This window comes from Elgaria multicarinata, chromosome 2 (assembly GCF_023053635.1).
Source record: "Elgaria multicarinata webbii isolate HBS135686 ecotype San Diego chromosome 2, rElgMul1.1.pri, whole genome shotgun sequence".
Lineage (NCBI taxonomy): Eukaryota > Metazoa > Chordata > Lepidosauria > Squamata > Anguidae > Elgaria > Elgaria multicarinata.
In genome coordinates, this window is record NC_086172.1 from 107,211,258 (window position 1) to 107,225,814 (window position 14,557).

Sequence of the window (14,557 nt, forward strand, 5' to 3'; positions counted from 1 at the left end):
AAGAAGAAGAAGAGGAAGGATCACCAACATCTTAATAATCTGATTAACTATATAATTCAAAGTAACCAGTCCATCCTAATTCTGCCCCTTGAAGACTTAATCTAGTAAGATTAATAGAGCTTTTCCTATTAAAGTCTTACCAGATGCCGTTCTACAAAATGATTTTTTTTTCTTACCCTGATGAAAAGGATCTTCTCTCCAACTCTGTATCTTCCTTGTGAAAGACGCTCCACACAAAATTTACTAGGGCATTTACATGGAGGATCTTCAGAAATATGTTTGACCTAAAAAAAGAAAAGGCACATATGTTATCATGTTGGTGTGTTTAGTGAACTACTGTACCATTATGACAGATAATATCCAATCTTCTCTTTCAGTTATTGGTATTTTCCAGACTTTTCTGACATTGTGCCTTTTTCTTAATTAATAGATAATCTTCACAGAGAAAAAGGAGGGAGGGAGAGCCAGGATAGAAGAGCAGTGGTGTAGCTAGGTCATTTAGACCCTGAGCATGATTGCTTTACCATGCACCCCTCACCCATTCAGATAGCCATGTGCATAACTTCAGTTTCACAACTAACATTACTCTTCTTCCCCACCTCCCTCCATTCCATGCATTACAACTGCTTCTGCATTCCTGATCTGTTAGAATAAAAAGAGATCAGAAATGTTTGTTACTGTGATAACGGAATATTCTGAGCATGTGCAATTTCACCATTAAAAGCCAACTCATAGTACAAGTATGACTATAGGAATAAAATGGAGTTATCTTCTGCTGCCCTGATGGTAAACTCAGTGGGATGGTGTTTGGTGGAAGCACCATTTTGTTGCAGAAAAGGATAGTATACCTTCACAGTAAAAATAATGCAATTATATTCTATAATACAATAATACAAAAATAATATGACAATCTGTACATGCCAGGCCAATCGGCTTCTGACTATAAAAGGACCACTTATTATTTTAAAAAATCAGACTAAAGGATGTTGCATCAAGCAGCCCTAGCCACAGTGGATCCCAGCACACCCATGGCAACCATTATTATTATTATTATTATTATTATTATTATTATTATTTATATAGTGCCATCAATGTACATGGTGCTGTACAGAGTAAAACAATAAAATAGCAAAACCCTGCCGCATAGGCTTACATTGTAATAAAATCATAATAAAACAATAGGAAGGGGAAGAGAATGCACCAAACAGGCACAGGGTAGAGTAAAACTAACAGTATAAAAGTCAGAACAAAATCAAGTTTTAAAAGCTTTAGGAAAAAGAAAAGTTTTTAGCTGAGCTTTAAAAGCTGCGCTTGAACTTGTAGTTCTCAAATGTTCTGGAAGAGCGTTCCAGGCGTAAGGGGCAGCCGAAGAAAATGGACGAAGCCGAGCAAGGGAAGTAGAGACCCTTGGGCATGCGAGAAACATGGCATCAGAGGAGCGAAGAAACATGCTGAAACTAGGCCTCTTTTTGCCCCATCACCTGCCACTCTCTGGGTCATCATTTCAGGGTTCTTTGGGCTGCAAGTCTCAGGACTTCAACTGTACAGTTCACCCCAGCTGTATCACTGCTAAAATAAAAAGAACCATTGTGTGCACCCACCCAGTTTCTAAATCCAGCACTGCTTCTTTTGCATTTACTCACTTTTGATACCCAACACACTACTACTCCACAGTGCTAAAATTATGAGGAGAATGGCAAGTGCCCTTCAGGCACTTACCTTTGACATTCAGGTACTAGTGCTCTTAAAAAAACAAACAACAAACAAACAAAAAAGTGAGTAAATGCAAAAGAAGCAGTGCAGGATTTAGAAACTGGGTGGGTGCACACAATGGGTTTTTTTATTATTATTTTAGCAGTGATACTAAATATTGACAAGCACATGAATACAATAATTTCTATCCAATATAGTTTTCTAGGAGAGAAGTTGACCTAATGTTTTGATGTCAAATGAAGCAAAATGTGAGAAGCACTTTCTAAAGATTTCATCCATTTTGGCTAACGCTCCAAAGCAATGATCTGGAAAGGGAGACTGAGAACAGGGTAAAATGTTGATAAAACATTGTGGGTTTTCCCCTCATTTTCTCTGAAAGTTTTTTCTTCTGTATCAGGTCATAGGAACACCCAGAAAGCCTTGCTGGGTAAAACTGAGGGGTGATCTAGTTCAGCATTCAGTTTCCAACACGAGCCAACCATATGCCTCTTGGATGTCTATAAACAGAACATGAAGGCCAAGAGATCACATTCTGATGTTCAGTTATATATTGTACTTGTTTGTCAAAGGTCAAGAATGATGTCTAATGCTAAGAATAACGGCCCCTTTCAACCTGCACAATCAGGGCTGTGCAACCACAAGATGTTTTTAATTACAACTCCCATCAGCCCCAGCCAGCATGGCTAGGAATTGTAGTCCAAAACATCTGGAGGTAACTCACCCCTGACCTAAATGGTCCAATCTTAGAGCCTGTCGGGCACATGTGCACATGGCTAGCCAGCCTCAAATGGGAGCCATGCATTCTTCATCCAGTAACAAAGTTTCCACCTTGAAATTAATCTGATGACTTTCTGAATGATGCCAAACCAAGTTAGGCTTATAAAGTTTGCATACTTTCAAAACGAAATGGCATGGATAATTAACAATGCTAGGTTTAGTTTGGGTTTGTTTGCAAAATCTCCTCTCCTCTCTCTCTCTCTCTCTCTCTCTCTCTCTCTCTCTCTCTCTCCAGGAAAAAAAGAAAGACCTGAAATGAATTCCAGACAAATTTTAAAACACAGTGATTTTCAAAAATTGAAAGCTTTGATATTTAGTTGTACAATCCTGAGATTTGCAAGTTTAAGGGGGGAAATTCCCATAATAATTTCATGAAATGTTGGAATATCACCAAAAGTAATCAACATATATTATATTCCTCAATTTGAACAGTATCTCCCAATATTATAGTACATTATATCCTAGAAATATTTGTTTTATGGCCAAAGAAAACATTTACACCCATTAAAAAATCCCTGACATTGTGTCATGCAAACTTTGGGTCTCTCCCAGCTACCCCTTCTCTCTTTCAGGCAATGTGAGGGTTTTTTTCCTTCTCCTGCCTGTCCTGTATAACATTTTATTCCTGACATATAGTGATACATATAAGCTAGTGTTCTGGAAAAAAACCAGGCGGGGGTGTTCATAAGAAAACTCTGTGAAACTTACAGTGCCAATCCCCAATGAAAGGGATATTCTAAACGACCAGAGATTCCTGAGACATAAAGACTGAGGAAATAGGTTTCCTGGAAACATTTTCAGCAGAGGCACTTAAGAGTGGTGGGATGGGAAGTAATTATAAGAGAGATGTGTTTCATATATCCAGCTGGGGCAGCACTGCAGTAATGTGCCTGAGAAGTAGGGATGTGCTCCGCTCCGATTAGGAGCGTAGAAGCAGTAGCGGATTGGCCTGCTCCGCCTTACCCAGAGGCGGAGTAGGAGCGGACCGCGGACCCCCTAGAAGCAAGGCGAAGAGAAGCGACCATTTTTCGGAGCTCCGAGTTCAGGCGGAGCGCTCCGGTCGCCATCTTGAAAACATTTCGCCATAGGATTGCATTGCGGCAAATAATCGCGCATAACTACGTTGTTTTTGAAGCTATCGTTCTGGAAATTCTTGTGCACAGAGAGTCGTGGATGGGGGTCATTTTGAGACCACTCTCACCTCTCTGCGTGCTGTGGTTCACGTGCAATATTTTTTTAAAAATCGGGGCAACCGCGGGGCTCAAACTGCGTTTCGGCTTTTCGCCCATAGGATTGCATTGAGGGAAAGAATCGGGGATAACTGGGGGGGGGTTTAAGCTATCGTTCTGAAAATTCTTGTGCACAGAGAGTCGTGGATGGGGGTCATTTTGAGACCACTCTCAACTTTCTGCGTGCTGTGGTTCACGTGCAATATTTTTTTAAAAATAGGGTCAACCGCGGGGCTCCGTTTCGGCTTTTCGCCCATAGGATTGCATTGAGGGAAAGAATCGGGGATAACTGGGGGGGGGTTTAAGCTATCGTTCTGAAAATTCTTGTGCACAGAGAGTCGTGGATGGGGGTCATTTTGAGACCACTCTCAACTTTCTGCGTGCTGTGGTTCACGTGCAATATTTTTTTAAAAATCGGGGTTTGGGTTTTTTTTATTTTTTTATTTTTATTTTTTTGGAAGCGATGACAGGCACATTCAACTCCCAATCCTGATGAGAATTCATCTCCTCAGAAAGCATCCTCCTCCAATCCCAGCGTTGGAGGGGGGACTAAGGCAGACCCACCCTGAGAACTTTCTGTTTTGTGTCTCTTTGTGGGTTGGCGTTCGTGGAGGGAACACTTACTTAGCTAGTGCTCCTGCTTTGGAGATAGATTAATTTAATATAGGTTTAGTTTGGCGCGTGTGTGTGTTTGTTTGCTTCTTTCTGACTTGTAGCTTAGTTTGCCCTGTGTTTTCCCCTTACTTTGATTTAATATAAACTTTATTTTTGAATTTTGGAGTGTGTGGTTGGGTTGGTTGGGTTGGTTGCCCCCCCCCCTTCCCTGTATTAAAGCCTGACTGTTCTGCTTTTGTGAAAGCTTTCTTTTGAAAGCATACACACAGTTTTTGTCCCATTTCCCTACATTTATATTCTTAAACATATTTTATTATATTCTTTCACATAGTCCATTAGTATATATTCTCATACATATTATATTAGTATTCATATTTTGTTCTTCTTATAGTAGTGGTTGGTTCTTTTCCCCCCTCCCCTCTCTTAAATCCTGATTGTGTTTCCTTCTATCTTCTATATACCAAATATACCAAAAAAATTGGATTCTCTTTTTCTTCTCTGTGTAACTTCGACGGAGTGGGCTGCTTTTGTCAAGTTCAACAGGCAGCCACAGATTGAGCATTTTGGGGAAAGCATACGCACACCATTTCCCTATTCTTAAACATATTATTATTATATTCTTTGACATAGTCTTAGTAGTCTATTAGTATACATTCTCATACATATTATAGTAGTGGTTGGTTCTTTTCCCCCCTCCCCTCTCTTAAATCCTGATTGTGTTTCCTTCTATCTTCTATATACCAAATATACCAAAAAAATTGGATTCTCTTTTTCTTCTCTGTGTAACTTCGACGGAGTGGGCTGCTTTTGTCAAGTTCAACAGGCAGCCACAGATTGAGCATTTTGGGGAAAGCATACGCACACCATTTCCCTATTCTTAAACATATTATATTATATTCTTTGACATAGTCTTAGTAGTCTATTAGTATACATTCTCATACATATTAGTAGTAGTAGTATTCATATTTTGTTCTTGTTATAGTAGTGGTTGTCCCATTTCTTGTCCCATTTCCCTACATTTATTAGTAATATTCTTAAACATATTATTATATTCTTGTAGATATTCTTAGTAGTAGATATATATATATATATATTAGTATATTCTCATACATATTAGTAGTAGTATATTTTATTGTTCTTGTCCCATTTCCCTACATTTAAACATATTATATCTTCTTATACATATTCTTAGTAGTACCTTATACATAGTATTAGTAGTATTAATATTTTGTTAGTCATCATGAAAAGAGGAAGCAGGCGTGCTGAAAGCAGCAAGGCTCAGTCTGCCAGCAGTAAGCAGGCTTCCTCTCCTCCTGTGAAACTCAAACGGGCAACTCCTTGGCTGACTGCTCCAAAACAGAAGCAGGACAAGCAGCAGGCAGAGCCACTCTCTTCTGCAACTTGTGCCCGGCGTTCTCTTTTTGAGGGTGGGAATGGGAAAAGTGCCCGTTTGCAAGAGGCACGTGGCAGCAGTGCCATTAGAGGAGGAGGAGTATCCCCAACTCCTTCATTCTCCTTTCAGCCCACGAGCCCGATGATGGACCTAGACGAGGTCCTCAGCACAGTGGAGGGGGGGGAGGAGGAGGAGGAGGCGGTGGGCCTCCAGGATGTGGGGGCTGAGGAGGAGCAGCAGCAGGCCGAGGCTCTCTCCCCAGTCTCATCCCACACCCCTGTTTCTGTGGCAACACCAGAGAGCTCAGGCGGGCAATTGGTGGTGTCACCACGGAAACGAAAGACAAGCATCGTGTGGGACCACTTTGAGTTGGGAGCGGATCCCCGCTTTGCTGTCTGTCGCCACTGCAAACTCAGCCTAAGCAGGGGTTCATCGACAGGGCATTATGGAACCAGCAGCATGAAGATGCATCTTAAGAGGCAGCACCAGTCGGTCTTGCTGGGGAAAGAGGCGGGCAAGGCGACTGGTTCCAGGGGAAAGCCGAAGGCGGCGGCTGCTGCTGCTGCTGCTGCTGCTGCTGCTGCTGGCACTTCCAGTCTCAGCTCTCCATCTCCCATCCCCACAAGGGTTAGGCAGGCAACCCTGCCGGAAATGGGGTGGGGGAAGTATGGAACCACAAGATGGCGTTTTCCAACGCCCTCCCAGATCACCACGTCAATCGGTGAGATGGTGGCGTTGGACGACCAGCCATTCAGCCTCGTCGACAACGCAGGCTTCAAGAGGCTGATGGCGCTTGTGGTGCCATACTACAAGCTGCCGTGTCGCACCACCCTGAGCAGGCGGGTGGTGCCTTCCCTGTACCGTTCCTGCAGGGAGTTAGTGCTGGGTCGTCTGTGCCAGGCAGAGGCACGGATGGTGCACTTCACCTCGGACATTTGGTCCAGCGAGGGCGGAGTGCACGCTTACCTGTCCCTGACGGCACACTGGTGGGCAGCCGTGGGGCAGGAAGGATCCAGCACTACAGGGACTGGCAAGGAGGGCTACTGCTGGGCCCTCCTCCACACGCAAGTGATGGACCAGTCCCACACGGCAGGGGAGATTACGGAGGCCATGAACCGCATGGTGGATGGGTGGCTAGCTGGGCAGAAGGTCACCCGCGGTTACATGGTCACGGACGGGGGAGCCAACATGGTGAAGGCGGTGCGCGACGGCGGATTCGAGGGCGTCCGCTGCATCGCGCACGTCTTGAACCTGGTGGTGAGGGATGGCCTTGGGATGGGCAGCAGCAAGCCCAACCTCGGTCCCCTGTCCGGGATCCGTAACCTCCTGGAGAGCTGCAGAAAGGTGGCAGGCCATTTCCACCACAGCGTCAAGGGCAGTCGCTTGCTGCGGGAGAAGCAGGAGGAGTTGAATCTCCCGCAGCACAGGCTAGTGCAGGATGTGGTGACACGCTGGAACTCCACCTACCTGATGCTGGAGCGGATGGTGGAGCAACAGCGTGCCATCCACGACTTGTTCAGGGTCAGGGACATGGGCGTCCACCACCTGGGCAAGCAGCAGTGGGACGCCATGTCCCAGCTGGTGGCGGTCCTCAAGCCGTTCCTGAACGCCACCGAGACCCTGAGCAAAAGCTCTGCCCTCCTCAGCCAGGTGATCCCTGTATGCAGGCATCTCCAGAAACAGATGGGCGACTTTCTGGAGTACAGGGATCCCGTCACCGGCAGGCGCTTCGAGCCCGAGGTCCGCGAAGCGGTGACTAGGCTGAGGGACGGCGTGACGCGGAGGCTGGAGCCCATCCAAACCGACAGGGTCCACATGTTGGCAGCCATGTGCGACCCTCGTGTGAAGGATGGGCTTTGTGGGCCAAATAGCAGGCAGCACTGGGTGGAAACGCTGGTGGGCGAAGTGCGGGCGGCATGGGCCAAGAGGGTGGGGCAGAGTGAGGCAGAGGAGCAGGCCACCCCTCCCCGCAGCAGCACCAGCAGCACCAGCAGCAGCCTCACCTGCATCCCTCCCAGCAGCAGCACAGGCGAGGGGTATTGGGAAGAGGCTCTGCACACCGTGTTTGGGCAGAGACCCTCCCCAGCCACCAGCCAGGATGACGCTGCAACCACCGTGCAGCGTTACCTGTCAGAGCCCATCGAGGACTCCTCCATGGACCCCCTGGCCTACTGGTCATCCCGTTTTCAGATTTGGCCGGACCTGGCGCGGGTGGCCATGGATCGACTCAGCTGCCCACCCACCAGTGTTCCAAGCGAGAGGGTGTTCTCTATGGCGGGCGACATAGTGACCCCTCACCGCTCTCGCTTGGAGCCGGACTTGGTGGAGCAGCTGGTCTTTCTGAAGGGCAATCTCCCCCTGCTGGGATACCCCACCCTCAAGCCCTCGTGGGAGTGACAGGCAGGCTCCCTTTAATTCCACCCCTCCTTGGGTTGGCAGGCACACTACAGTTCAGGCAGGCTGGTTTTTTCTCTGTAGGCACTAGGCAGAGTTTGTCACCGTGCGTGTGTGTGACTGACTGTGAGGGCAAAGCACCGCACTTGAGTTCATTTCATTTCTGTGGCGTCCGGTACAGCTTAGTCAACTCATCCGGATAGTTTTCCACCCAGTTCCAAAAGACTCCATTTATTTATTTATTTATTTATTTATTTATTTAATTAATTACATTTATATACCGCCCCACAGCCAAAGCTCTCTGGGCGGTTTACAACCGTTTGTCCATGATTGACTGCACGTTTAGGTGAGGTGCAAGCAGGGGGCAAGGCAATGCCTGGCACCACCACCACCACTAGCCAGGCTGCCTCTCTCCAGCAGTCCACGGGTCGCCCTTTGGAGTGCCCTGGGAGTGGAAGACGTACTCCCTGATCCAGAAGTATGGTTTTTTGAGAAGCAAACAGGCGAGTCCTCGCCTTTGAGAAGCAACCTTTCACTTGAACTCATGGAAGTCATTGACTTCAGCACAGCCACTACATAGAGGCTGTGGACCTCTGGGTGACTCCATCAGTGTGCTGATTTTGAGAAGCAACCTTTCACTGAAACTCATTCACTTCCCCAATTGAGGGTGAGGGAGGTTACACTCCAGCAGTCCACGGGTCGCCCTTTAGATAGCTCGGGGATCAAATGGAGTCCTTGATCTGTGTGCTGATTTTGAGAAGCAACCTTTCACTGAAACTCATTCACTTCCCCAATTGCGGCTGGTACTCCAACAGTCCACCGAACGCCCATAGCACAGCCACTTAGTGCATAGGGACAGTTTAAGTTTCCTCCTGAGAAGTGAGCACTCACTTCAACTCATGACAGCCATTGACTTCACCACAGCCACTACTGCGGATGCTGTGGTCCTCCAGGATGTGGGGATAAGTAGCAGTCGCTGGTCGAGCTTCTCTCCCCAGTCTCATATGGAGCAATTTTGAGCTCTCACTTCGACTTCAAGTTCAGACACTTGAGCACAGCCCCTACGGTGGAGGCACAGCTGGCCGTGCCTCTCTCCCCAACCACTGACTGCACAGGGACAGTTTAAGTTTCCTCCTGAGAAGTGAGCACTCACTTCAACTCATGACAGCCATTGACTTCACCACAGCCACTACTGCGGATGCTGTGGTCCTCCAGGATGTGGGGATAAGTAGCAGTCGCTGGTCGAGCTTCTCTCCCCAGTCTCATATGGAGCAATTTTGAGCTCTCACTTCGACTTCAAGTTCAGACACTTGAGCACAGCCCCTACGGTGGAGGCACAGCTGGCCGTGCCTCTCTCCCCAACCACTGACTGCACAGGGACAGTTTAAGTTTCCTCCTGAGAAGTGAGCACTCACTTCAACTCATGACAGCCATTGACTTCACCACAGCCACTACTGTGGATGCTGTGGTCCTCCAGGATGTGGGGATAAGTAGCAGTCGCTGGTCGAGCTTCTCTCCCCGGTCTCGTCCCACCCCTCTTCCGCTGTAACCCTGTCTTTGAGAAGCAAGCTGTCACTTCAACTCATGGACTTCCCCTATGTGCGGGTGGTACTCCAGTAGTCGACCGATCGCCCATAGCACAGCCACTTAGTGCGTAGGGACAGTTTAAGTTTCCTCCTGAGAAGCAAGCTGTCACTTCAACTCATGGACTTCCCCTATGTGCGGGTGGTACTCCAGGTGTCCACCGATCGCCCATACCACAGCCACTTTGTGTGTACGGACAGTTTAATTTTCCTGAGAAGTGAGCACTCACTTCAACTCATGGACTTCCCCAATTGCGGCTGGTACTCCAACAGTCCACCGAACGCCCATATCACAGCCACTTAGTGCATAGGGACAGTTTAAGTTTCCTCCTGAGAAGTGAGCTTTCACTTCGACTCATGACAGCCATTGACTTCACCACAGCCACTTCTCGGTGGATGCTTTGTTCCACCAGGATGTGGGTGAGGAGGATTAGTTGCAGCAGCTGGCCGAGCGTCTCTCCCCAGTCTCGCAATTCAAGTTATCTGAGAAGTGAGCTTTCACTTCGACTCATGGACTTCCCCTATGTGTGGGAGGTACTCCAGCAGTCGACCGATCGCCCATAGAACAGCCACTTAGTGTGTACGGACAGTTTAATTTTCCTGAGAAGTGAGCACTCACTTCAACTCATGAAACTCATGAAAGCCATAGACTTCCGATGCAACCTCTCTCTCCTCAGTCTCATCCTCTTCCTCTTCCCCTTCTGCTGTAACCCGTCTTTGAGAAGCAAGCTTTCACTTAAACTCATCATTCACTTCCCCAACTGAGGGAGGTAAAGTCCAGCAGTCCACGGGTCGCCCTTTGGAGTGCCCTGGGAGTGGAAGACGTACTCCCTGATCCCGAAGTATGGTTTTGAGAAGTAAGCTGTCACTTGAACTCATGAGCCTCTGTGCAAAAGCTGTCCTTGTGTGTGTGGTTGTGAGTGTTACTGCAGCTGCCTGTCTCGCTGCGAAAATGAAACAGGCAAGTCCTCGCCTTTGAGAAGCAACCTTTCACTTAAACTCATGGAAGTCATTGACTTCAGCACAGCCACTACGTAGAGGCTGTGGACCTCTGGGTGACCCGATCAGTGTGCTGATTTTGAGAAGCAACCTTTCACTGAAACTCATTCACTTCCCCAATTGCGGCTGGTACTCCAGTAGTCCACCGAACTCCCATAGCACAGCCACTTAGTGCATAGGGACAGTTTAAGTTTCCTCCTGAGAAGTGAGCACTCACTTCAACTCATGACAGCCATTGACTTCACCACAGCCACTACTGCGGATGCTGTGGTCCTCCAGGATGTGGGTGAGGATTAGTCGCAGCAGCTGGTCGAGCTCCTCTCCCTGGTCTCATATGGAGCAATTTTGAGCTCTCACTTCGACTCCAAGTTCAGACACTTGAGCACAGCCCCTACGGTGGAGGCACAGCTGGCCGTGCCTCTCTCCCCAACCACTGACTGCACAGGGACAGTTTAAGTTTCCTCCTGAGAAGTGAGCACTCACTTCGACTCATGACAGCCGTTGACTTCACCACAGCCACTTTGTGTGGGATGCTGTGGTCCTCCAGGATGTGGGGATTAGTAGTAGCCACTGGTCGAGCTTCTCTCCCCGGTCTCGTCCCACCCCTCTTCCGCTGTAACCCTATCTTTGAGAAGCAAGCTGTCACTTCAACTCATGGACTTCCCCTATGTGCGGGTGGTACTCCAGTAGTCGACCGATCGCCCATAGCACAGCCACTTAGTGCGTAGGGACAGTTTAAGTTTCCTCCTGAGAAGTCAGCACTCACTTCAACTCATGACAGCCATTGACTTCACCACAGCCACTACTGCGGATGCTGTGGTCCTCCAGGATGTGGGGATAAGTAGCAGTCGCTGGTCGAGCTTCTCTCCCCAGTCTCATATGGAGCAATTTTGAGCTCTCACTTCGACTCCAAGTTCAGACACTTGAGCACAGCCCCTACGGTGGAGGCACAGCTGGCCGTGCCTCTCTCCCCAACCACTGACTGCACAGGGACAGTTTAAGTTTCCTCCTGAGAAGTGAGCACTCACTTCGACTCATGACAGCCGTTGACTTCACCACAGCCACTTTGTGTGGGATGCTGTGGTCCTCCAGGATGTGGGGATTAGTAGTAGCCACTGGTCGAGCTTCTCTCCCCGGTCTCGTCCCACCCCTCTTCCGCTGTAACCCTATCTTTGAGAAGCAAGCTGTCACTTCAACTCATGGACTTCCCCTATGTGCGGGTGGTACTCCAGGTGTCCACCGATCGCCCATAGAACAGCCACTTAGTGTGTACGGACAGTTTAATTTTCCTGAGAAGTGAGCACTCACTTCAACTCATGACAGCCATTGACTTCACCACAGCCACTACTGCGGATGCTGTGGTCCTCCAGGATGTGGGTGAGGATTAGTCGCAGCAGCTGGTCGAGCTCCTCTCCCTGGTCTCGTCCCACCCCTCTTCCGCTGTAACGCCCTCTTTGAGAAGCAAGCTGTCACTGAAACTCATGAAAGCCATAGACTTCCGAAGCAACCTTTCACTTCAACTCATTGACTTCCCCTTTGAGAAAAAGCTAAGCTCCAGTAATGCACCGTTTTTCCGTGGGACAGCTCTCTTTCGAGAAGCTGCACTGCATATGCAGCAGTGCCATGGCTTTGAGAAGCCGAGACCCATCCCAGCCACCGGGAACCGGAGGAAAACTCCAGCAGTCCACGGGTCACCCTTTAGATAGCTCGGGGATCAAATGGAGTCCTTGATCTGTGTGCTGATTTTGAGAAGCAACCTTTCACTGAAACTCATTCACTTCCCCAATTGTGGCTGGTACTCCAACAGTCCACCGAACTCCCATAGCACAGCCACTTAGTGCATACTAGGGACAGTTTAAGTTTCCTCCTGAGAAGTCAGCACTCACTTCGACTCATGACAGCCATTGACTTCACCACAGCCACTTTGTGTGGGATGCTGTGGTCCTCCAGGATGTGGGGATTAGTAGTAGTCACTGGTCGAGCTTGTCTCCCCGGTCTCGTCCCACCCCTCTTCCGCTGTAACCCTGTCTTTGAGAAGCAAGCTGTCACTTCAACTCATGGACTTCCCCTCAGAGAAAAAGCTAAGCTCCAGCAGTCCACCGATCTCCCGTAGCACAGCCACTACATTTCCTGAGAAGTGAGCTCTCACTTCAACTCGTCTTGTAGTGCGCCCGCCGAGTTGAGCACAGCCACTACAGTGGAGGCGCCTGCCCGCCTGCCTGGGAGCCATCCTTGTGAGGTAGCTGGATCTGCTGGGACTGACTCCCCCACAGATCTATGGCTTACTTGTGCAAGGTACCAGCTTTTCTGGGCCCGCCAACCCATGCCTGCCTGCCTGTCTGCCCGCCTCCCCCGGGGTGCTGCTGTGGTGGGGCATCTGCCAGGACTGACTCCTCGCCTGCTCTGCCCGCCTGGTGCCTGGGAGATGGGCTTTGCGGTTCGTGGCCAGCACCCTCCGGCACGCTTGCTCCCAGTCGTCCTCCTCTGTGCCCCTCAAGGCGTAACTGCTGGCTTAGAAAGAAACAACCAGCCATCTTTGCCTCACTTTGCGCCCACTTATGGGTTGGTTTGCTATGCGTTAGTGCTCAAGCCATCCTTGCGGCACTACAATGCATGCTGCCTGCCTGCTTTCCCTCCCTTCTCCCCTTCCCGCCTTGCAGCGATGGTGTATGTGTCTTGCTTTGACTAAGGGGAGAAGTCCTTCCTGCGCTCACTTAGACTTTATCAAATTCAATAATCCCTTTTTCAAATGTGCCAGAAGATTTAGGGTTATCTCGTGGCATGTTGGGATTGCCTTGGAACTGGCCCCATTGAGCTGTCTGCAATTGCAACTTTAAATCCCTGACATACTGGAGTGTTCAAATTTCAAAAGTTCCCCTAACATCAGGGGATGATGGGATTGCCTTGAAACTTGGTGTCCATGGGGACACATGGGTAAGCTGTCATGGGACCAAAGGATAGGTTTCTAACGTGCAAATTGACGTAGTTGTAGAATGGGACTTGATTTGGGGTGAGTTAAAAAGTTTAAGCCGCGCCAAAAATCAGGGGATGATGGGATTTGCTTGCAACTTGGCGTGCATGTGGACACATGGATAAGCTGCCCTGGTGCCGAGTTTGAGGTTTCTAACATGCAAATTGACGGAGCTATCCCAAGGGGTGTGAATGGGGTGCCCGATTTTCATAAATTCCCCAAAAATCAGGGGATGATGGGATTGCCTTGAAACTTGGCGTGCATGTGGACACGTGGATAAGCTATCATGGTGCTGAGTTTGAGGTTTCTAACGTGCAAATTGACGTAGTTGTAGAATGGGACAATTTGGGGTGAGTTAAGCCATGCCAAAAATCAGGGGATGATGGGATTTGCTTGCAACTTGGCGTGCATGTGGACACATGGATAAGCTGCCCTGGTGCCGAGTTTGAGGTTTCTAACATGCAAATTGACGGAGCTATCCCAAGGGGTGTGAATGGGGTGCCCGATTTTCATAAATTCCCCAAAAATCAGGGGATGATGGGATTGCCTTGAAACTTGGCGTGCATGTGGACACGTGGATAAGCTATCATGGTGCTGAGTTTGAGGTTTCTAACGTGCAAATTGACGGAGCTATCTAAAGGGGTGTGAATTAGGGTTATGGGAGGTGCGTTAGAGGGTAGAGCCGCGCCAAAAATCAGGGGATGATGGGATTTGCTTGCAACTTGGCGTGCATGTGGACACATGGATAAGCTGCCCTGGTGCCGAGTTTGAGGTTTCTAACATGCAAATTGACGGAGCTATCCCAAGGGGTGTGAATGGGGTGCCCGATTTTCAAAAATTCGCCAAAAATCAGGGGATGATGGGATTGCCTTGAAACTTGGCG

General features: G+C 48.6%; 1 protein-coding gene across 2 annotated transcripts in view; it reads right to left on the reverse strand.

Annotated features, from left to right (window-relative positions):
* GAS2 (growth arrest specific 2) overlaps positions 1-14,557 on the reverse strand; it is a 145,703-nt gene that overhangs the window by 41,406 nt on the left and 89,740 nt on the right. For both annotated transcript variants that reach the window (XM_063117356.1, XM_063117357.1), the window contains exon 7: positions 177-284. In XM_063117356.1, the coding sequence (XP_062973426.1) occupies positions 177-284 (108 nt within the window). The remainder of the gene's footprint in view (positions 1-176; positions 285-14,557) is intronic.